The sequence below is a fragment of the Panulirus ornatus genome, chromosome 22 (assembly GCF_036320965.1).
Source record: "Panulirus ornatus isolate Po-2019 chromosome 22, ASM3632096v1, whole genome shotgun sequence".
NCBI lineage: Eukaryota > Metazoa > Arthropoda > Malacostraca > Decapoda > Palinuridae > Panulirus > Panulirus ornatus.
In genome coordinates this window covers 3,029,893-3,056,317 of record NC_092245.1, presented here as the reverse complement: position 1 = coordinate 3,056,317, position 26,425 = coordinate 3,029,893, and the positions used below count along the sequence as shown (strand labels likewise).

General features: G+C 42.4%; 1 protein-coding gene across 1 annotated transcript in view; it reads left to right on the top strand.

Annotated features, from left to right (window-relative positions):
- Positions 1-26,425, top strand: part of LOC139756499 (uncharacterized) — a 257,963-nt gene that overhangs the window by 101,557 nt on the left and 129,981 nt on the right. The window contains exon 2 of the mRNA XM_071675942.1: positions 19,612-19,798. Coding sequence (XP_071532043.1) covers positions 19,612-19,798 — 187 coding nt within the window. The remainder of the gene's footprint in view (positions 1-19,611; positions 19,799-26,425) is intronic.

Genomic DNA, 26,425 nt, shown 5'->3' with positions numbered 1-26,425 from the left:
GGTCTTGGCTCCTTTTCACGGAGCTGGTGAATATGGCTGTAGTAAACTCGCGGTTTATCCCCGAACCTCACATCCCCAGGAAGAGTGGTATGTGGAGCTTATCTGAAATTACAAGAAACAGGAAGAATCACCGGAAGCCTGTGTACCATTCCAGTTCGGGCGCTTCAAAATCCTATGTGTGCAACCTGATAGTAAAGTCACGGAAATGAATCAGTCTAAATGAGGTGCCAAACCTAGAACACATTTTTCATTGTGCAGTAAAACATATGTTTGATCCTTTTAGTTCGTATCATAAAGACAAAGTAGGATTAGTAAGGAGACAAAAAATGTTTCATTATTAAGTTTATTTTAAGCTTGCTAGGAAGGAAGATCATTTGTCATGTCATTTTCCTCAATTAACGACAATTCAACCGTAATATTACATTGAAAAATAGAACTTTTTCATCTTATTAACTCTTTTATAAGGAAATTCATTTGAGAATCATGAAAAATAAATGAAAAAAGTAAGATATATTAGAGTGAGTCGTCAACGGTTCTAGCGTCTTCAGTGGAGTTATTTGTCTAACTAAAAGTTTTCCCGTTTTAGGGTTGTGTGCCACATGCTGTAACGGTATTTAGGGGGTTTAGAAAGACAAGAAGAAAATTAGATTCAAGAACAGAGTAATGTGTCTTTTATATTCTAGTGTAAAAGGATATGTCAAATTGACATTGTTGATAACATGGAACTCGGCTGAGACTATTACTGTCTGTAACCGCTTGCTCCTTGAATATGGTCAGAGAGACAGTGTGCTGGTTGTCAGGGTGAGGCAGCAGACACACACTGTCTCTCTTCGTAAGAAAAGAAATCCTTTTAGTGAGAGGTCCCAACCAATCCTGCAAGAGAAGACACAACACTTTATGATGATAAAAATCCCGAAATTTTGAGTATGTTCTGACCATTTTGCATCTACTTGATGAGTCAGCTGTGTGAAGAGAATTAGCTTGTGCACTGATGTTAAGAATATGCAGCTTGGCAACCCCTCAAGGATGAGTACTGTCCAACATTGTTCATCTTTCTGGTCAATGTTACTAAAATCAATCCCAGGAAGCCCCAGGAATATCACTATTGGTTTTGTTGGTGATATTCTTGTTCTTCCCAAAACTGTCATTAACTACATACTCACAACTTGTAATAGTCTTGCTTTTATTTTCTACTGAGAAAATCAAGGTGTACAGTAGATGAATTAACACAGGTAAAGAGTGGCCCACCTAAACAAGAAATTAATGTCAGATACCTTGTTACCCATGTACTGTAGCTGTTATACAAAAACTGAATTGACAATGTCCAGCCAGATAAGTTCAGAGCTCTCAAAGTTATGGCAAGATGCCATCCTTAATAATGATGCTAATGTTAGAGTTACTAAGATAATATGCCTGGGCTTTGTAAGGTCTTAGATAGATTATAATTATCACACACCAGCTTTGATCCTGGATGACATTAAAGGTAAATATTCATAGTCTTGAAAAAATGCAAATTAAAGCCTTGAGAATGTTAAAGTAACCATCCTGCGGAAAGAATTCCATTTACTAAGCTCTTAACACCAAACTCATGATAGTACCGAAGCTTGTGTGTGGTGATCCAAGTAATATTGTCATGCAGAGTTGTTATAATGGATAAGACTAAGTCGATCTGAGTGGATCCATATGACAACCATTCACGTCATGTTTGAAGTACGTATGTTGTACAAAATTAGGAAACAACAGTACTCTCGGCCACCCGCCTTGTCCGGTATATCCTCCTCACGTCACCATACCAACTGATACATCTAAGGAACTAATTTCTTACAATCTTCACCGTCGCCAAAACCAGTGCTCTTGCGCATAGAGGGAAATTTCAGACACTAAAATTGGTTTAACACATTCTGTCCTGTATGTTCTCTCAACCCTGCCAGTGGGAGGGCTAGAGATTAGAGAAGATTGTTAGCAGAAAAAAAATTTTGAGCGCCTCTCCTGCAAACTGAATGGTTTGCCGTATTGATCACTCTTGATTTCGCAGAAACACAACCATGGACACATAAATTATCTCTGATCCTATATCCTCGCTATTTACCCTAAAGACCTTGAGACCACATTGTTCCAAGTTTGTCTCTGCGAACATTCTGTAAAGGGATTCAAATCAAGTTTTAGGGGATTCCTTCTCATATAGGTTTCCAATAGCGATATAAAGTTAATGCTTTAGCCACCATTGCGCTAGATAAAGGGGTTATTGAGCATTGTTTGAGTCGACAATTAGATCTTAAAACTGTAATTAGGAAATAGCTGACAAATCCTTTGGAGCAAATAGACGTGTGTTGATATGCAGTCGTGCATATTTCTTTCCGCATGTTGACTACTTTAAGTGATCTTGGTTAGTCATTTTTTTTTTCAAGTCCGTTACTACCTTATTTAGTGTTATCTAGGACCAAAATAGATGCGTGGTCATCTGTCAGAGACTTTATACAAAGCAAGTAGAGCAATTTTGCAAATCTAGCATTTTCACTGTAAATAGACCTGTTCTCTACAACGGTTTTGAATGCTTTAATCCCATACGTACATTTAGGATTTAACCTTTGTAAAGCATATGGTACTGGGATACCAGGGTATGTGAAGGATGTTTTTCTTTTATCATTTCTCAAGAAATATCAAGATTTTGTGTCGTCTGTTCCCATGAAGTTAGGAAAGTTGTGAAACATCATATGTACAATAATAATCGATATCAGGTAACCTTTGTTCTTTGTGTGTGTGTACAGCAGGAGTTCGGTAGGGAGATGATGGGACGACCTTCCTCAAGGTGACTGTCTTTAAGTATTGGTTCAGTAAAACTATGAAATATGTAGCCAGAATTATAGACACACAACAGAACTCTGTTTCTTAGATTGTAATAGGATAGAATTTTGGGGGGACGGTAATTCTTGAATGATAAGTTATCTGAAATTCTGAGTGTATTCGACTTTTTGTAGTTAGTTGATGACTTTGTTAAATGAAACACTGAAAGCTTATGTAATGAACCAACTTTGTAACAATATATATCATAATTGTCTGCCCATTAGGGCCTGGCTAAGACCATTTGTGGCGTTTGTAAACCCTTTGCGGTACCTCTCACAATTGAGATAAGCACAGGGTGCACAATAAATATGCTGCTGAAAATGGCAAAAAATTAAAACTTCGCGAAGTTCTTGCGTCCGGCTGTAACCAATACAACAAATATCAGCTGCCTGTAACACAGTGGTTCTCCCTTACCCTCCACGCACCCTCTGCCTCCCCTACACGTAATGGTGCTTCTCTGTTCCCTGTGTACCCATCGTTGTTCTCTGCCCGATCTCAGACTTTATCACAAGTTTTAGCTGTTAGAATTGTCAACTTTGTCATAGTCCATTACTGTATTGTTACCATGATTATCAGACACAGGAGGCAAAGTTGCCACCATTTTACACATTTCTCCTCTCTTTTTTCTCTCTTTTGTTAGATTTATACTCAGATATTAATTTTTGTTCGGATTAAGATTAAAAGATAGGTAGCCGGAGTTTATCATAAATGTACAAAGGCAATAAAGCAGGCAAAAGCAGCAAGGGCAGTCAGCTGCCGTGGTAGTATCATCCAATGGGAAGCGATCTTCAGTGATAAGTAGCTGCTCAATAGCGTTCCAGCCTCGTCACTTCCTCCTCCCCGGCTCTTATTCCCCGCCACTGGCATGGATCCTACGCTCAACACTACTGACTTACACCCACAGCTCGGCCACTCCTGACAGCACGGTGACTACGTGCCACAGCTGACCACTGCTGACTTAAGACCTTTGATGACTCAAGGTCACCACCGTGTTAAGATCCGCCGCTGTGGCTCCAACCCATTGTTGTTGTCAGCTCAGCTGTTTAGCTGTTTTCATCACTTGTCGTCCGTCGTCATCGTCGTCTTCCGTCGTCATCATCGTCTTCCGTCTGTCTGTACATTTATCACTCTTTCAGTTCTCTCAGAAATCACCGGGTCAGTTAAACTGAAACTTTTTAGAAATGATCTCTGGGCGTCTCATGCGATCCAGCATCTACCGCTGGATAAGAATAGTCTCTCACTGAAATTTCAAAAATCTTCATGTCAGAAATCAAAGAGCGGATTCAACCAACACTGCATAGAGATGTTTGATGGGTTGACCTCTACTAATTATCATTTCCTGTTGACTTGTCATATTGGCCATGTTAGAGATTAACCCAGCCCTCTGATGGAACTCTTCACTCCTCGTGTTGTAACTTATGACCACTTATGTGTGTACGCATTCCGGTCGTGCTTGACGTCTGTGTTCTCTGAGGTTTTCTTTGCCATTATTCGCGTCATGGTGGTGGTGGTTATGATGCTTGTATTGGTTCCTGCTGGTCAGTGCTCTTTGCAGCCTGAGATGCTCCTAGTGGTAAGGCTTGTTATGGTGTCTGCTGCTTTCTTTGCCAACATTGAGCAAGAAGCTGCAGTAACTGCTTTGTTGGCACTGAGGTGAGGATATGGGAAGCTCTTACCATCGTTTGGACAACTGCTGTCAGTGTAGATAGTATTGTGCTGAGAAACAATAGCCTTGGAAAATGACATACTTCCCTTTCACCTCCAGTCATTCAGTCAAATTTAATGATCGCATCCACTTCCAGGAGGGAGAAAATGTCTAGAAGTGACATAGATATGTGATGAACAGCTTTCCTTATGTTGACATGTAACAGTGAAGTGAAACACAGACCTGAACGTGGGATCAAGTGCATCATCTAGTGTATACCTGCGTGTGTGTTTGTGTGTATACCCCAGGGACCAACTACTCCAGCCATGTGTTCCCTCCGGCTGTGTATGGTACACATGATGTACAACTCCATCAATGTGGTAAGTCTCTCTGTACAGTTGACTGCTTGCCGCTACCCCTGTAGGGTAGTGATCCATGACAGTGCTTTTACACACCTTTTACACACACACACACACGGACCTCCATGGTGTAGCGGTTAACGTTACTGACCGTCACGAATGCACGGGCCGCTTGAGATCAAACCCATAGCCAGCCCACAGTTCACCCACCTGTTCATCTTCCCACTTGCGCTGTTCGATAAAATGGGTACCTGGTATTGGCTAGTATGTGTGTGTGTGTGTGTGTGTGTGTGTGTGTGTGTGTGTGTGTGTAGTAGTACCCATGTACATATGGTACATAAGCACAAGGTTAAGAGATGGGTCAGCACGAGGATAAAGCGTTCTCTGCGTACATACAAATTGTAATCATATAGCAATCACACAGACATACACACACACACACACACACACACACACACACACACACACATTCCTGTGAACTCTCATACATTTCTCATTTATCATTTATGTACTGCACACATTATTATTATTATTATTGTTAATATATATATATATATATATATATATATATATATATATATATATATATATATATATATATATATATATATATATATATAATCCTCTCCTTCAATTTTTACTTTTCCAAAAGAAGGAACAGAGAAGGGGCCTAAGTGAGGACTTTCTAAAGCTCAGTCTTATGTTCTTAACGCTACCTCGCTAACGCGGGAAATGGCGAATATGTATGAAAGAAAAAGAAATATATATATATATATATATATATATATATATATATATATATATATATATATATATATATATATATATCAGAAACATATGAATATATACAAAATTTTGAGGTCACAATGAATCAAATTTTGTGTTGCAATTGTTTTGCATTTATAGCAGTGATGTTGGTGTCTTGGTCTTACTTATATGTAGATTATTAGACTTATTAAAGTTGTTTATTTCATAATGTTTACGGTGTAAGTTCGCGCTTTCTCAGTTTTAGACGCACCTGTATCAAGGTTATTTATAGTATGTACATTTTTCATACTTGTTTGCCGTTTCTCGCGTTAGCGAGGTAGGGTCAGGAAAAGATGAGAAACGGTCTCATTGATTCTCATCCAACTCTTCACCCTATCCACAAGCAAGCTTCACTGAATTTCCCCTGATCATCTCAAATGCTCTGGTTCAGCCCGTCGAGAACAGGTCCCTTCCTGTATTTCTCCAGTTCTCTCTATCTTATGTATGGCTCTTACCCTTCTGCATGTTCAGGCCCCGATAACGCAAAGCCTCTTTCACTCCATTCTTCCAATTCCATCTCTGTGCCTCCCTCCTCCTTGCTCCATCCTCTACTGACATATATCTTCTTAAAGAGTCTCTCTTCGTTCATCTCTCCTCAGCTTACTATCGTTTCGCGCCATCCATCCCTCTCTTACACTACCGTTTCTTACAAGATCATCTATTTTCACACCACATATCTTCGTCTGGCACTTCGTATCCAACACATGCATCCTTTGCAGTTCATTTCTATTCAGGACCCAGCGCTCACACCCGTGCGGCGCTGTTGGAAGGACTTCACCATAAAACATACCCATCTTTGCTGTCACAGAAAGTAACGTCTCTTTCCACGCGCTCCTCATTGCAACCATTATCTTTGCTCCCAGAATTCCATCCGCTACCATGTTCATTGCCAGGTAACGAAAACATTGAAACTAACAGGTCTCGCCCTCTTGCTAAACTTGATAATCTTACCTTTGTTTACTGTAACTCTCAGTGACCACTCGCACTTGTAAACTCAGACACCAACTTATGCAGTTTCTGACTCGAGTCTGGTACCAGGGCCGTGTCATCTACAAACATCAGCTGACTTACATCATAGGCAACCCAACCTACGCATCCCGTAGACCTGCTCCTCTCTCCAAGATCCCTCACATTTATCTCCTTTGCCACATCATCCATAAACAGACTTAGCACCCATGGTGACATCACACACTCTTAACGCAGACCAACCTTTACCTGGAGTCACTCGTCCTCTAACCTTTCTGTTCGCACACACGCCTTACTCCCCGGATGAAAATCGATGCATTTCTGCTTACAGACAAATCCCTCACATTCTCATAGCTTTTCTCACATATACTGTGAAGCAAACACCTGGTCTGCACATCCTTTACCACACCTGAAACCACATTGGTCCTTCGCAGTCTGATGCTCTGTCCATGCAACCACTCTCTCAGTCACCACTCTCCCATACACTGTGTCAGTTATACTCATTAAACTTCTACCTGCTAAATCAGAATATCTTCACATTTAAATCAACCTGAGCAATTTTATTACTGCGCCCCGAAGAGTTGAACCTGGTAAGCTGACAGCTTGACCACCGTCGGCCTAAATCCTATTTTTCTGGAGCTGTTTTCAGGGTTGCGAAGACGCTGCAGATCAACGCTCGGGCATCTTGGTAATGTCTGTATATCAGACATGTTCTGTTCAGATGTAGATTATTCTAAACAATATTACCATTACGCGGCCGAGAGTTGGGCCCGGGCTACTGAGAACGGTAAGAGGACAGAACAAACACTTGACCATGGGCTAAAATTTAGTTGGTTATACACTGTCCGTTTTGCGTTCTCGGTAGCCTGGGTTCAACTCTCGGACGTTAAGTGGTGAATCTTTCTTTATTATAGTCATGTAATTCGAGCCATCTTTATTCCTCTTGCCTTTATATAATGACAGTATACAGATATTCTGCCAGTGTTCAGGGACCTTGCGTTGAGCTATGAATACATCGAAAATCCTGACCAACCAAATAACAACATTCACCTTCTTTCTTGAGAAACTCGACTGCAATCCCACCGTTTTGCCACACGTTCATCTCATACAAGGCTTTCACCGCCTCCTCTCTTTTCACCAAACCATATCCTGCTCTCGCTTCATAACTCCTCGTGCCAAACACTCCACAACCGTCACTTTATCATCCAGCTTATTCAGCCGTCCTTCAAAATACTCGTTCCATATTCTCTTTACTTCTTTGTCTGTTATTATGTTTCCATCTGTTCCCGTCACTGATGTTCCCATTTATCCCATTGTTCTTCGCACATTGTTCAGTTTCTTCCATAACATTCTTATTTTCCGTAAAGCTTGCCGATACACTTGCACCCCGTCTTTCATTTACCCTCTTTTTTCAGCCCTTTTTCCTTCCTTTTGAACTCAGCCTCTTTATCTTCCACATCTCCCAGTCTCTCCTTCCCGGAGATGGCGCCCATACACACCTCTTTTCTGTTAACAGACAGCTTACCTTTCTCATTCTACCACTACTACGCTTTTCCAAACGACCACAACCCACTTTCCGCATACCACTCACTTCACTTGCAAATGTAAGCACTGCGTCCCTGAAATACCTTCCATTCCTCGCCCATTACCTTTGTTTCGCCTGCTCTCACCTTGTAAGCATGTCTCTATTCCAGGCTCACTTATATTTACTACATTCTTGCCACCTGTGTCATTTCCACTTCTAAAGCTACAGCAATGTTTCACATTTTCCTCCAACTAGAAGTCATCAGACATTCCACCAGCTGCCTCTCTCTGTACATGTGCATCCAAAAGTGTTCCCTGTTAACGCTTGCCAATCCAAAATTCCCATTGATCCCAGCCCTAATCATCCCATATCCTTGTATATGCGTCTTCTTTAACCAAGTATTCCCAGTCACCAATCCTTTTCAGCACCCATTTCGAGAAACTTTTCACCCATATAAACCTCCTACTCAATCCTCCTCAATTATGCCCTCAAGTGCTACATCACTCACTTTTGTGTTCAAGTCCCTCACCACTAATACTCGATCACTTGCATCAAAATTGGTGAAGTACACAACTCCTAAAAGATGCGCCTCTCTTCCTCACTCTTCTCGTTACGAGATGCATAGACACTGACGGTCATTCACGTCCCGTAATCCGTTTTCGTCCTCACACTTTCTAATACATTCACACAACTTCTTCTTTATCAAAAGTGCCATCCGTTCTTTTGCTCTCGCTTTCACACTAAGCCCACATTTTACCCCTCAGACATTTACCATAATTCTTATTCAAGGAATATTTGAAAGTAAAAGGCTTGTTTCAGGAGAAGAAACGAAGATCAAAGACCGATTCCAAAAAGAAGGAATCGCTAGGTCAAGTACGTAATCTGTGGAGGCATTCAAGCGGACTTTGCAGCACAGGATGAACATCTTGGTCATACGCTTGTTGTTCACACGTGGTTTGGAACGTACTATGAAAAGTAAAGATTCCAGAATAAGTGATTAGTCTCGAGAGGTGTTTGTTTATACAATAATTCACCTGCCACAGTCATTATTAGTCGTTCATATAACCCGTAGATAAATAACTTATCACTCAGAGTATTTTTAGTGAATTTTCATTCTTCCACAAGCTCATATAACTGTTAAACGGAGGATATTGCAAAAACGAGTCTCATAAGAAGGTAATGAACAAAATTTTTGGTTGAAAGGTCCTTGTGGGCGAACTCATTCTTTCTACATCGTAAACATTGGTGACGTGTGTCAGTGAGGATGGGTTGCTCCAGATTGCACTACGCCGTAGAATAACCATCTAACTTCACATATTATTTCCATTGGTTTACAATTTTGGATCCCCTTCCCAGCACACGTAAACGGCTTCACCCAAAAGAAAAATATATTTCCTCACCAGGAAAACTTGATGAGGTTTGTGGTAAGGTCCTAATGTCGTGTGTTGGTCTGCATCCCACTTGTCCATCTGGGTGCAGTCCTGTTTATCATGTGTCTAATATTTCTTTGTGGAAACAACACACAGCGATGTCTGGTGTAAATTGGTAGGATCTGCTCTGCTCAGTGATGACCATGTTTGATGGAACGTAACAGACATTTTCACCTCTTTTCATTGCCTAGATGAACTATTTATGCGAGTAAAAAGAGAAATGCACAGTTTGTTAGACGTAATGACTTAATGTAAGGTGTTTGTGTGTGTGTGTGTGTGTGTGTGTGTGTGTGTGAGAGAGAGAGAGAGAGGGGGGGGCCTTGGCAGTGGTTGGTTTTGCCTCAGTGGAGTCAAGGTAAGGTAAGGATCATGCCGTTTTCCTCGCGTTTTGGACTGGGGCTTGTCTCCACTATTGCTATATTTAGCTTGCTCTGCAGGGGCTACACGGTAATTCTGCTGGCTTAGCGCTCCTGGGCCCCTCTTGCTTCACAGCAACAACCCAAGTTCCCCTCCCACTCGTTGTAATATTCGCACATTGGAGGGACCTGAATTTTTAAATGTTTATTTACGCGACAACACATTGATGTGCATCACTATACGCCGGTGTTGACATAGACACATGTACTAAGGTGACGACACAAAAACGATGTTTATACACACATGGCTATGAGTTAGCACGGGTCAGCCTGGGGACGGACTCGTATGGGTTTGAATCCTGACCGAGGCAGTCGGCCCACACCCAACCTAGATGCTTATCCTCCCATCGGGGCTGGTCGATAAATGAGTACTTAGCTTAGTCTTAGGGGTGTGTGTCTGCTTAAGAATTTAGTTAAAAGACCGGGCAACACGAGTGTAAAACTCTCTCCCTGGAACACACAAACAGCAGTCGCACACGCACACACACACCTGTATTCGTGCGTGCGTCATTCAACACCTGTACAATAGCTGCAGCAGATGTATTTCTTCCAAACGGAAATTGTTAAGGGCGAGTGGATATGGCAGTGAGCATCCAGGAGATTTGTTTTTGTCCGGGTGATATGAGGCTGGCAGACACCGGTGTGTGTGTGTGTGTGTGTGTGTGTGTGTGAGCGAGGGCAGCAGGAAGAGGAGCAGCAGGGAAAGGTTGTTGCTATCTGCCGACGCTGTGGTTGAGGGGGTGGGGTGGTGAAGGCAAGAGCCGCAGGAGGAGGGAGAGGTGGTTGCTCTATGCTGCAGTTGTGGGTGGGGGTGACGTGGGCAGTGGCAGCAGGAGGAAGAGTTTTCTACACTCTGATGTTGTTGTTGCCGATATTTCTAATGTTCTCTGTTGGGGTATATCGAAGCGCTACTGCCCGCTCCGTCTCACATGACATCAAAAAAAAGAAAAAGCGTAAGTTGTGGAGCAGGAGAGCTAGGGTGAGGGCTGTTGTCTCTCGTTTTATGACAATAATTTTCAGTGAAGGATATCAGAATTGTCAGCGACAAGGAGACGTTTCCATACTTTGTCATCTTTCATTCCAGTGGGAAAAAATGTTTGTTGAATTCATACTTTGATTCCACAGAATGTTACCATTATTATCATATATAAGAAAACCTTTACACCGGAGTTGAAAACTCAAGCACCGTTGGATCATGACCTTCGTAAATCATAGCTGCCCCACTTTCAGACCCTCGGATTATGACCTTCGTAAATCATAGGTGCCTCACTTTCAGACCCTGGGATCATGTTCTTCGTAGATCATAGCTGCCTCACTTTCAGACCCTGGGATCATGTTCTTCGTAAATCATAGCTGCCTCACTTTCAGACCCTGGAATCATGTTCTTCGTAAATCATAGCTGCCTCACTTTCAGACCCTCGGATCATGACATTTGTAGATAATAGCCACCCCACTTTCACCCTAAGATCATGACATCTTAAATAATTTTCAGACCCTCGAATCATGACATTCGTAAATCACTTTCAGATCCTAGTTCATTGGCATTCGTAAATTTCAACCACCTAACTTTCAGACCTTCAAATCTTGACATTCGTAAATTATTGTCTCTCCTTTTTCAAATGTGTTCCACCGCTCATACATAGTGGTCTTCACAACTCTCTCTCTCTCTCTCTCTCTCTCTCTCTCTCTCTCTCTCTCTCTCTCTCTCTCTCTCTCTCTCTCTTTACGGTGAAGGTTATATATATATATATATATATATATATATATATATATATATATTTTTATACATTGTCGCTGTCTCCCGCGTTTGCGAGGTAGCGCAAGGAAACAGACGAAAGAAATGGTCCAACCCCCCCCCCATACACATGTATATACATACGTCCACACACGCAAATATACATACCTACACAGCTTTCCATGGTTTACCCCAGACGCTTCACATGCCTTGATTCAATCCACTGACAGCACGTCAACCCCGGTATACCACATCGCTCCAATTCACTCTATTCCTTGCCCTCCTTTCACCCTCCTGCATGTTCAGGCCCCGATCACACAAAATCTTTTTCATTCCATCTTTCCACCTCCAATTTGGTCTCCCTCTTCTCCTTGTTCCCTCCACCTCCGACACATATATCCTCTTGGTCAATCTTTCCTCACTCATCCTCTCCATGTGCCCAAACCACTTCAAAACACCCTCTTCTGCTCTCTCAACCACGCTCTTTTTATTTCCACACATCTCTCTTACCCTTACGTTACTCACTCGATCAAACCACCTCACACCACACATTGTCCTCAAACATCTCATTTCCAGCACATCCATCCTCCTGCGCACAACTCTATCCATAGCCCACGCCTCGCAACCATACAACATTGTTGTATGGTTATATATATATATATATATATATATATATATATATATATATATATATATATATATATATATTTCTTTTCTTTCTTTTAAACTATTCGTCATTTCCCGCGTTAGCGAGGTAGCGTTAAGAACAGAGGACTGGGCCTTTTTTGGAATATCCTCACCTGGCCCCCTCTGTTCCTTCTTTTGGAAAATTAAGAAAAAAACGAGAGGGGAGGATTTCCAGCCCCCCGCTCCCTCCCCTTTTAGTCGCCTTCTACGACACGCAGGGAATACGTGGGAAGTATTCTTAATCCCCTATCCCCAGGGATAATATATATATATATATATATACATATATATATATATATATATATATATATATACACACGAACAAAGTGCACATAAACGCGCACCTTCACAGAACATACAAACTTCCAACAGCCAGGATCGAATCCAGGACCCCTGTGCAACAGGCGAGAGCGCTACCGCTAGGCTATGATCGCCCCAACTAGGGAAACGAATATTCGAATACTATGTACTCGAATACCCTTCGTCTCACGTTGGTGAGCAACGGAGTCTACACCGGTCATTTACCATCAGGCCCACACAGCCAACAGATAGCATTTTACCGAACCTAACTGTACAACGCGGAGGTATATGAATACGAACAAAGTGCATATGAATGCGCACCTTCATAGAACATACAAACCTCCAGGTTCGATCCTGGCTGTTGGAGGTTTGTATGTTCTATGAAAGTACCACAGACCACAGGTGATGACGAGGCCACAGACCACAGGATGACGAGGCCACAGACCACAAGTGATGACGAGGCCACAGACCACAGGATGACGAGGCCACAGACCATAGGTGATGACGAGTACACAGACCACAGATAATGACGAGGCCACAGACGGCAGATGGTGACGAGGATACAGACCACAGAGGATTACGAGGCCACACACAACAGGTGATGACGAGGATACAGACCACAGATGATGCCGAGGACACAGACCACAGATGATAACGAGGGCACAGACCACAGATGATGACGAGGCCACAGACAACACAGGATGACGAGGCCACAGACCACAGATGATGACGAGGCCACAGACCACAAATGATGCCGAGGGCACAGACCTCTGATGATGACGAGGGCACAGACCACAGATGAGGACGAGGCCACAGACCACAGATGACGAGGCCACACACAGCAAGTGATGACGAGGACACAGACCATAGATTATGACGAGGGCACAAACCACTGGTGATGACGAGGGCACAGACCACAGATGAGGACGAGGCCGCACACAACAAGTGATGACGAGGCCACAGACCACAGGTGATGACGAGGACACAGACCACAAATGATGCCGAGGATACAGACCACAGATTATGAGGAGGCCACTGACCGCAGATGATGACGAGGCCAAAGACCTCAGATGAGGACGAGGCTACACACAACAAGTGATGACGAGGACACAGACCACAGATGATAACGAGGACACAGACCACAGATGATGACGAGGCCACTGACCGCAGATGATGACGAAGCCACAGACCACAGATGAGGACGAGGCCACACACAACAAGTGATGACAAGGACACAGACCACAGATGATAACGAGGACACAAACCACAGGTGATGACGAGGACACAGACCACAGATGATGCCGAGGGCACAGACCATAGATGATAACGAGGACACAGACCACAGATAATGCCGAGGGCACAGACCACAGGTGATGACAGGTTCGATCCTGGCTGTTGGAGGTTTGTATGTTCCATGAAGGTGCGCGTTCATATGCACTTTGTTCGTATTCATATACCTCCGCGTTGTACAGTTAGGTTCGGTAAAATGCTGTCTGTTGGCCGTGTGAGCCTGATGGGAAATGACCGGTGTAGACCCCGTTGCTCACCAACGTGAGACGAAGGGTATTCGAGTACGTAGTATTCGAATAGTCACTTCCGTATTAGGGGCGATCATAGCCAGCGGTAGCGCTCCCGCCTGTTACGCAGGGGTTCCTGGTTCGATCCTGGCTGTTGGAGGTTTGTATGATATATATATATATATATATATATATATATATATATATATATATATATATATATATATACTCACTTATGTAGTGCAGTTAGTACGCATTTTCGTAAAACACATAATATCCTTGTGACAGCTGGCTCCGTATGTTAACTGTTGGTGTCCCCAACCCCCACACAGATGGTAGGGGTTCGGATCCCGCTGTCAAAAGGACATTATGATATATATATATATATATATATATATATTTTTTTTTTTTTTTTTTTTTTTTATACTTTGTCGCTGTCTCCCGCGTTTGCGAGGTAGCGCAAGGAAACAGACGAAAGAAATGGCCCAACCCCCCCCCCCCCCCCCCATACACATGTACATACACACGTCCAGACACGCAAATATACATACCTACACAGCTTTCCATGGTTTACCCCAGACGCTTCACATGCCTTGCTTCAATCCACTGACAGCACGTCAACCCCTGTATACCACATGACTCCAATTCACTCTATTTCTTGCCCTCCTTTCACCCTCCTGCATGTTCAGGCCCCGATCACACAAAATCTTTTTCACTCCATCTTTCCACCTCCAATTTGGTCTCCCTCTTCTCCTCGTTCCCTCCACCTCCGACACATATATCCTCTTGGTCAATCTCTCCTCACTCATTCTCTCCATGTGCCCAAACCATTTCAAAACACCCTCTTCTGCTCTCTCGACCACGCTCTTTTTATTTCCACACATCTCTCTCACCCTTACGTTACTTACTCGATCAAACCACCTCACACCACACATTGTCCTCAAACATCTCATTTCCAGCACATCCATCCTCCTGCGCACAACTCTATCCATAGCCCACGCCTCGCAACCATACAGCATTGTTGGAACCACTATTCCCTCAAACATACCCATTTTTGCTTTCCGAGATAATGTTCTCGACTTCCACACATTTTTCAAGGCTCCCAAAATTTTCGCCCCCTCCCCCACCCTATGATCCACTTCCGCTTCCATGGTTCCATCCGCTGACAGATCCACTCCCAGATATCTAAAACACTTCACTTCCTCCAGTTTTTCTCCATTCAAACTCACCTCCCAATTGACTTGACCCTCACCCCTACTGTACCTAATAACCTTGCTCTTATTCACATTTACTCTCAACTTTCTTCTTCCACACACTTTACCAAACTCAGTCACCAGCTTCTGCAGTTTCTCACATGAATCAGCCACCAGCGCTGTATCATCAGCGAACAACAATTGACTCACTTCCCAAGCTCTCTCATCCCCAACAGACTTCATACTTGCCCCTCTTTCCAGGACTCTTGCATTTACCTCCTTTACAACCCCATCCATAAACAAATTAAACAACCATGGAGACATCACACACCCCTGCCGCAAACCTACATTCACTGAGAACCAATCACTTTCCTCTCTTCCTACACGTACACATGCCTTACATCCTCGATAAAAACTTTTCACTGCTTCTAACAACTTGCCTCCCACACCATATATTCTTAATACCTTCCACAGAGCATCTCTATCAACTCTATCATATGCCTTCTCCAGATCCATAAATGCTACATACAAATCCATTTGCTTTTCTAAGTATTTCTCACATACATTCTTCAAAGCAAACACCTGATCCACACATCCTCTACCACTTCTGAAACCGCACTGCTCTTCCCCAATCTGATGCTCTGTACATGCCTTCACCCTCTCAATCAATACCCTCCCATATAATTTACCAGGAATACTCAACAAACTTATACCTCTGTAATTTGAGCACTCACTCTTATCCCCTTTGCCTTTGTACAATGGCACTATGCACGCATTCCGCCAATCCTCAGGCACCTCACCATGAGTCATACATACATTAAATAACCTTACCAACCAGTCAACAATACAGCCACCCCCTTTCTTAATAAATTCCACTGCAATACCATCCAAACCTGCTGCCTTGCCGGCTTTCATCTTCCGCAAAGCTTTTACTACCTCTTCTCTGTTTATCAAATCATTTTCCCCAACCCTCTCACTTTGCACACCACCTCGACCAAAACACCCTATATCTGCCACTCTGTCATCAGACACATTCAACAAACCTTCAAAATACTCATTCCATCTCCTTCTCACATCACCGCTACTTGTTATCACCTCCCCATTTACGCCCTTCACTGAAGTTCCCACCTGCTCCCTTGTCTTACGCACCCTATTTACCTCCTTCCAGAACATCTTTTTATTCTCCCTAAAATTTACTGATAGTCTCTCACCCCAACTCTCATTTGCCCTTTTTTTCACCTCTTGCACCTTTCTCTTGACCTCCTGTCTCTTTCTTTTATACTTCTCCCACTCAATTGCATTTTTTCCCTGCAAAAATCGTCCAAATGCCTCTCTCTTCTCTTTCACTAATACTCTTACTTCTTCATCCCACCACTCACTACCCTTTCTAAACAGCCCACCTCCCACTCTTCTCATGCCACAAGCATCTTTTGCGCAATCCATCACTGATTCCCTAAATACATCCCATTCCTCCCCGACTCCCCTTACTTCCATTGTTCTCACCTTTTTCCATTCTGTACACAGTCTCTCCTGGTACTTCCCCACACAGGTCTCCTTCCCAAGCTCACTTACTCTCACCACCTTCTTCACCCCAACATTCACTCCTCTTTTCTGAAAACCCATACCAATCTTCACCTTAGCCTCCACAAGATAATGATCAGACATCCCTCCAGTTGCACCTCTCAGCACATTAACATCCAAAAGTCTCTCTTTCGCACGCCTGTCAATTAACACGTAATCCAATAACGCTCTCTGGCCATCTCTCCTACTTACATAAGTATACTTATGTATATCTCGCTTTTTAAACCAGGTATTCCCAATCATCAGTCCTTTTTCAGCACATAAATCTACAAGCTCTTCACCATTTCCATTTACAACACTGAACACCCCATGCATACCAATTATTCCCTCAACTGCCACATTACTCACCTTTGCATTCAAATCACCCATCACTATAACCCGGTCTCGTGCATCAAAACCGCTAACACACTCATTCAGCTGCTCCCAAAACACTTGCCTCTCATGATCTTTCTTCTCATGCCCAGGTGCATATGCACCAATAATCACCCACCTCTCTCCATCAACTTTCAATTTTACCCATATTAATCGAGAATTTACTTTCTTACATTCTATCACATACTCCCACAACTCCTGTTTCAGGAGTATTGCTACTCCTTCCCTTGCTCTTGTCCTCTCACTAACCCCTGACTTCACTCCCCAGACATTTCCAAACCACTCTTCCCCTTTACCCTTGAGCTTCGTTTCACTCAGAGCCAAAACATCCAGGTTCCTTTCCTCAAACATACTACCTATCTCTCCTTTTTTCACATCTTGGTTACATCCACACACATTTAGGCACCCCACTCTGAGCCTTCGAGGAGGATGATCACTCCTCGCGTGACTCCTTCTTCTGTTTCCCATTTTAGAAAGTTAATACAAGGAGGGGAGGATTTCCGGCCCCCCGCTCCCGTCCCCTTTAGTCGCTTTCTACGACACGCGAGGAATACGTGGGAAGTATTCTTTCACCCCTATCCCCAGGGATAATATACATATATACATACACACACACACACACACACACACACACACACACATGCACATACACATACACACACACACATACATATATATACATATGAAAAAATGTAAGAACAATTTAGAAACAAACTTTTAGCTTGAAATGAATGAAAAAAAAAAAATGAATGTCACATAATGGTTCAACCTCTGGCTATGGAAAAGGAGATGTACAATTTATTCACACAAACGTCAATAGCAGTTCTCATCAATTTCACCACTGTGTCAATAAGCTTCAATGTCTAAGCTACATTTTTCTCCAACTTCACTATTTTCTTGTCAAAAACACCATGCATGAAAACTATCACTCCATTAACACAACTATAAACATTTACTTCCCCTTTAAAAGTTCTGGGGAAGTCTGTCTCGATACACTGCGGCGAGGCGACGCGACGCTGACACAATCACTGTCACAATATCACTTCTGCCTCCTCAAATCAATCACTCAGCCACAGTGCAGGCCTTCATCGTCGAAATCGGTCTTTTGAATATATATATATATATATATATATATATATATATATATATATATATATATATATATATATATATATACATATTGGTATCTTTATAGAAGGTTAACAACATGAGCTCATGTCAACTGGCTTGCCTTGTGAAGTAGGATAAGGTGTGTAACTGAGATAACTTGTGGCAGCCATGATTATTAGGTCTGGACTCCACTGTCCTTGAGAAAGATTTCACATGTGGTCTGCAGGCAGTTATAGATCTCACATTTTTTTCCTTTAAATAAGCATCCACATTTGGGTCTTTGAAACCAGATGAGTTATCTTGGTCACATCTAACTGCTCTCTCTCTCTCCTCTCCTCTCCTCTCCTCTTCTCTTCTCTTCTCTCTCTCTCTCCTCTCCTCTTCTCTTCTCTCTCTCCTCTCCTCTCCTCTCCTCTCCCTCTCTCTCTCTCTCTCTCTCTCTCTCTCTCTCTCTCTCTCTCTCTCTCTCTCTCTCTCTCTCTCTCATATTACATTAGCTGCACTGGATATTATGTACCCCAGGATTACCAACATGTTAGGATATTCCTTGAAACTGTTATTGTGTCGCTGAATACTGTTTTGTTACCACCTGTGTCCAGATAAGAGTGTGACATCGTATTTCTAAACGCATTTGGACTGCCAAATTCACTAGTGTTAGGACTTTTATCCTCGTAAATGATAAATGTGTTTAGATGTAGTGCTTTACACACGAACCAATTTGGGTATCTTAACTGCTCGAGCTAACATTTTTGTATGTCTTTATCCACTCTGGAGTAGTTATGGGTTAGAATGCATCAGTCAACAATTTGGTTATCTAAGTGTTCATATGACTGATGTTGCCAGATATGTATGTTGAGTTCTTAGATTATTTAAGTTGTCTCATTTGTTATGAGTATTTTGGTGCAAAAGAAAAGGAAAAAAGAATGTCCAGTGTTCATTTCATAGTCAGGTCAGTTCTGTATTTTCTGTGCACTTTTGAATATTGTTTATTTTTTCAGTTGCTGTTTGACCCGGAAGTATTATGTTATGTTTTTCAAAGGTTAAGTGTAGCTACTGGTACACTGACGCTGTGGTGGTTGAGGAAGAGGTTCAGTGTGTGTGACCAGTACTGTTTACCCTTACAGGTGATCGCGCTGGTATGTGGCGTCATCACCGCCTTCCTCATGGTGCTGGCCCTCGCCTCCTCCGACTGGCTTCTGGCAGTGGGCTGGCGCCAGGGACTCTTCGAACACTGCATTGAACGAGGGGCACCCAAACCCCTTCCCTTCCAGATCAACGCTGACGAAGGATGCCACGCCGCCAGGGACGAACGTGAGTATAACCAGTGCAATATGCATGTAGGCTGAAAGCAGGAGTCATTTGAGGTGCGAGAGGAGGAGTGATGAGAGAGGTTAGTAGAACGGGGAGGTTAGTAGTTCGGGAGTGCTTGGTGGTGTGAAAGAGGGTAGGGGTATGAGGAGGGAAGTGGGAGACTTGCTGAATAAGATGAGAAAGTGATGGGAGTGAAAAAGAACGGGGAGACCGGAAAAGGTAGACTTCATAGTAGTAAGAGACATGGAGTAGTGGACGACATCATGAACTCAAAACTACAGCAAAGGAAAATGAGAACTGTTATCAAGTCCTCAGAAATGAAGTTCTATCCTAACTGACTCATACCAATGAAAGAATCATCCTGCGTCAGATCACAGATTGAACTTGCATGTCCTATAGCAGTTTCCTTTCGAACCTAATAAACATGCCAGAGCTACAAACATTAACCATAAAAAACACATCCCCAGGAAAGAACGAATCAGACAAGAAACAAGTCAGCATCAGACTGCCAATAGTCTTCCTTACCTTGTTACTACCACAAGGCAGTGCTCCCTTAAATCCTCTTGAGATTTAAGGGAGCGAGGACGACCCTTAACTAATTCAAGAGTATCAGCTACCTGCCCAGAGAACTACATACCTTTTTTCCTTGTTAGAAGTGCCAAAGAAAATGTTTCAAAACATGATCGACCTGAAATTAAGTTTAGCTTTACAACCTCAACAACCACAGTTGCTGTTGGGTTTCGTAGGGCCAGAAACATCATGACCACAATACGATTCATACAGAAAACTGCACGTAGCTTGAGGCTACGCATGATCTGAACAGCCTTATAAAGACGCATAAGCTTAAAACTTCAACAAAATGTGGACGAGCGGCCTACAGTGTAGATTGTTACATGCTAATGCCAGAAGTTACCCAAACATTTCTATATTTTTTTTCTTAACCATCGTACCGCTGCAGGTCACCAACAGTGAAAAAATATCCCATGTATCGGTCATAATGAAGAACACCTTCAGCGACGTAAAACCGATCGCAGTGTGTAAAGGAATAGAAAGAAAAATATAACTTAGATAATTGTGAGGTCATAGACCACACATGATGACGAGGACACGGACCACAGGTGATGACGAGGCCACAGACCACAGGTGATGACGAGGGCACAGACGACAGATGATGACGATGCCACAGACCCCATATTATGACGAGGGCACAGACCACGCATGATGACGAAGGCATAGACCACAGGTGATGACGAGGACACAGACCACACATGATGACGAAGGCATAGACCACAGGTGATGACGAGGGCACAGACCACAGATGATGACGAGGCCACAGACCACAGATGATGACGAGGGCACAGACCACACATGATGACGAAGGCACAGACCACAGGTGATGACGAGGACACAGACCACAGATGATGAGGGCACAGACCACAGATTATGACAAGGGCACAGACCACAGATTATGACAAGGGCACAGACCACAGATGATGACGAGGACACAGACCACAGATGATGAGGGCACAGATCACAGATGATCACGAGGACACAGACCCCAGAAATATGCAACACATCAGCAACATCATATATGGCACACGTTTGGCTCCCACGGTACCTAAGTTCACTGAGAGAACTTTCAGTCGTACACTGACAGGCTCACTGAACAACTCATAGCATAGCTTAGTAAATTCTTCGTCTTTAAGTCAACAAACAGCATTATTACACACACACACACACACACACACACACACACACACACACACACACACACTTCGTATGTCGTTGGATCATTAATTAAAGCACCAAAAAGGTAAATATTTTTGTAAAGGTACACTTTGCATCTAATGTTGACTACTGGGGTAGGGGGTTAACGTAAGTGTAGTGTGTCTCCACGGGAAGGTTAGGGGACGGAGAAATTGTAGAGGGTCACTAACGAGAGAGAGAAACTAAATATCAGTAACATAAAGGATAAGAATACCAAGGAAAAGATTGGATACATTATGATTAAAACCACCATACCTGACAGTGGACGTTCCCTAAGTGACACCGTCTTATAGTGACTGATGCAAAAGATATATGGGTTCAACAACACCTTTTTTTTTTAAGATATTTCGCCAAATAGATTTCATATGGAAGACTCACAAGGAAACGTTATGTTTCCTTGACAAATGATGGAGGAGGAGAGTATGATGATGTGCGGCCGTTGGTTGAGTGAGTGAGTGAGGGAGAGCGTCCCCAGGTGTGTGTGGTTTGCGATGCTGGTGTGTGCACCAGGAGGCTGTGTTATGATGGTTGTATATCATACGATATTGTGACGTAGGAGGTATGTAAGATTTCCTTGATGTTGAGTGGAAAGTTGAAGGGATGAGGAAATGGTGTTCTCATTATAGCCATTGACTATCTGGAGGATAAAATTTGAGAAAAAGTGTAATTTTTTTACTTTCAGCGTGTGGTTTATTCATTTTTTTTCTTGATCAGAACAGCGAAGTTTGTATTCTGTGCCGCTAGATTTCATCGAACGAAACCCTGACTACAGTAGAGTAGAGAGATGATTTTTGAAAGAAATCTGTAAATTTAACTAATTGTATCTAGTAAAATCACAACAAGACAGCCAAGACAGATTTCATAGTTTGGAAACATAGTGATGTCTGGATGGTTTATACCAGGAGTTGTGTGTGAAAAAGTAGTGAAGTAATAGTGTACGTACATTGTATACGTACAATACTCTTGTAAAGACTAGAACAAAAAATGAAGAGAAAATAAGTGTTCGTGTATAGATTTAGTCACCGTAGGAATGTTTAAACTCAACAGTGACAGAGAGGGCCACATGTATTGCTACCTGTAATGATGCATTCATTAAACACTGTTTCAGCAGCAGAAGCTATATATGAAAAACATACTGGAACCTTTTACCTATAAGTGATGTCCTCTCCTTCGATAAACTGTGATGGGAAAGGAAATACAGAGACAAGTTTTTCACTTCCTTCAATATTCGTAAATACTTTCCCTTGTCTCTTCTTTTTCCCTTTTATTGATCTCTCTACTTAAATCAAGGCCTGGACTTTTGTCCGTGACTGGAGTCTTCATCGTTAAAAACAAACCCAGAAATGACGTCTTCAACGAAAAAAACACAGGTAGAAATTGTGGTAACACCTCCTCCTCCTCCTTTGGTCTACCATCAACCGCCAGGCCTAAGGGGAACAAGGAGCGAAGATGAGTTGCATGGAGTTACACAGATACACAGACCACGCAGACCCAAGGTGCAAGCGAGGTGAAGGAAGGAGAGACGGAGAGAGGAGCATGAACAAAAATAGTACAGCAGAAGCACATACTGGGGAGAGTGTGATAACTGAAAATAGACAATAGATAACACGGAAGAACGAGAAATATGACTACAAACTGCTTTGGATGTAAGTCCATCGTCAGTGGACTACTTCATGTGAGCACATGCTTGATTTCCTGACACACTTAACATTTTTGTTCACTGAAGATTTTTTATCCACAGATAATGCACCCCTTCAGTCATATGACATCATTAATAAGGAACGCTTCCATATGCAGTAGAGAGAATCTTGTAAAAACATTACCCACTCCTCAAAATTCATGTGTACAAAGAGCTGACATCGCTTACAACCTTCTCAGTATGATGGAAGATGACTGGTCGGAGCATAAATGCAGATATGTCAAGGAGAAACAATAACAGTGGCAAGTGATGTGGATGGCACCATATCCATGGACGTACCTTTAGAGAGATGAAGCAATAATGTTAGAGGCGATGCTATGAGAGTGTTGAAGAAATGACTGTGATATTAAAACCCAGATGTGGAGACACGGTGAGACTACTGTATACTTGATATCATGGGTAGTGGAAGCCAGGAAGTTATTAGAGGTATAGACACGGATCCGAAAAAAGATGGACGAAGCAAGACGTTGAAAGAACAAAGGATTTTGTTAATACCTGAAGGCTGTAGATAGCGTGTCAAAGGAATATGTATGCTCAGCAGGACTGGCACAACTTATTTGGGAAAAGTAGATTCTAAACCCTGAAAAGTGTTAGACTTGTTTGAGGAAGGCAAATGCCAGTTTCAGCGACGATATACATTTCAGACTCCTAGATATGGTCAATCACTGATAGAGAAAATACTTTGCTTAAACAAGTACGGCCACGGTCACTGTGTGGCAGGGGATGATATGGTACATACCTCGAGATGATCACAATCGTAAACAACCTCCCCAAAAAAACCCGCTGAACTAACATGAACAAAACAGCTTTTAGCTCAGACATGAGACCAAACGAAGACAGGGAAGGACTGACGCTGGCAACCTTTAACAGAATGAAGGGTCAGAAGGCTTTAGAAAAGTTGACGTATGCCAAAGTAAAGTGTGAAACCGCAAGATCCTGTCACACGCACTTGATGTTAGATTTATTTCTTGCATTGAAGTGGGTACATCTGTGACCAAAGATGGACAACACTCATAGTGAGAGTTTGTTTAGCTGTAAAATTATCGTTAACACCAGAAAGTGTTCTTGTTTTTCAGTCTGGGGATAAAGCTTGATGGTGATGCCCTTCATGAGAAGCCTAAAGACCAGCCAGCTAACCCATCAACCAGTTGTAGAAGTCACACGATAGGAAATGAGTTCTGAGGACGAGTCGTGTCAAACACCCGTGACCGAGGGTGGCTGCATGTCGTTGGTGGAGAGGTGTCACAGGGCTGACCGCCCACAGGAAATGTTATTGCATGGAAACACCTGCAAGAAATATACGAAAGGATCTGAGTAGAGCCCGTGTGTTTTTGGACACAAGAAAGGCGCGATGGCATCGTGCTGGTGGGAACGACTTACAGGTTGAAGGCTTCACCAGAAAGAGACACGATTATAACCTAACAATAGAGAGCCATTTTTCCGCTGTAAGAAATTATTGAAGATGTGATGTAAAGAAAAGTCACTCGAGTAATTAAAGATTTGTGACAGCTGATGTTAAAGTGAACTGGACATGAACATAACCTTAAGTGACTCATTTGAGCGGGAAAAGCAGTGTGATACCGACGCAACAATTCAGCCATTGTTACTACCCATGTGAAGTGTGGTACCCTGCCTGGAGTCACCAGTACCCTTGTCCTAAGTTACAGTGTCGTAGAATGAAGTAAAAAAAAAATCGTTGCAAGTTCGTGTATTTGCGCCAATGATTTTATTCTGTCTGTGAGAAATTATCATAAGATTAAGCACACTTATTGCCGTGAGCTGCACGTGGGCAGCCTATTAATATCATTGTCCTAAAGTTACGAGACGACCTTACCAAACAGTCGGCCTCTAATGCCTGGATGAGGATGAGCCCAAAATCTATAAGCGTTTTTAAAGGTACTTTGGAACAAGGAGGCAGAAAACCGTCTGACACCAATAGAAAAGGATTCCATATTCAAAAAACTGGTTCTTGATTAGACTCTGGTAGTTGGCTAACTTTATACACGCGATTGTAAAGATTTTGTTCATGACTGGTACGAATATTGTAGGTGCTCCCAGGGAAAATTTTGATAACGCTTCATTATCATTTGTCTTGTTTATGTCAAATGACGTGTACTGATTTACTCAGTAACAGAGAAATCATTCGACTTCAAATAACATGTAAACAGAGACATGTGACACAATATCATTTATTGTCTACCTTTTTTGGTGTCTGATTGCTGGACAAATTATAACTGAAGATTAGTTTTCTAACATAACCTCACACCGTCCTGGAAACCTTTTCGAATGTGTGAACTACATTGATCACACTGAGGGCCCGGCTCATGAACGCTGCTTACAAACCTTATTGACACACCTCACCAAGAATGGGGCCTACCCGGACTGCAGGGTCATTATCAATGCCTGCTTCACCAAGACTATATAATGTACAATGGGGGTGAGGAAGTGGAGTGTGAGGGGCTTGTGAATGACATAGTTTGGTTATAAAGGTGATGGTACCAGTCGATACAAGTCTGACAGTTGAAAGACGTCACTTTTCAAAACGAATGCTCAAGTGTTGCTAACTTACGTAAACCAAAATTAACTTAAAAGTTAACCAAACAATAAAAAAGTGAGCGCCTAATGTATCTAGGAATACTATACACATTTGTAACTGGATTTAGATAAGAGTTTGTAAGGTACTTCAGTGTCATCCGTTATGTTTTTCAAAGTTCTCAGGATAAGTACTAGCTTGGTGCCAATAATCTATATCATTGTTTTTCTAAATAACTAGGGAACAGTTTCGAGGTTTTAGCATTGCCTAATCCAAGGCAATAGAGATCCATATAAGAAGGAAAGGAATTTAATACAGACAACCTGACCAGCTTCATTAATCTGGGGTAAGGCTATTATTAAACAAACAAAGCCAAATAAGCTAAAATTTATGTTTCCGTTTTGAATTTTACTCGGGAGTGGATTCTGATAAGGGGAAACATGGAAATCAAACAGTTGTAACTAGACTCGAAAGTGTAATAAAGGAAACGAAATAAAAGATAAATGACCAGAGAACAGAAGATTGGTGTTGTTTAAAATCACACAAAATCTAGAAAGTAACACAGTCAGAAGAATGATAGAAATTAAGGAATCAGATATCTTGAAAGCTGTTGTGAGATTATAGTGGA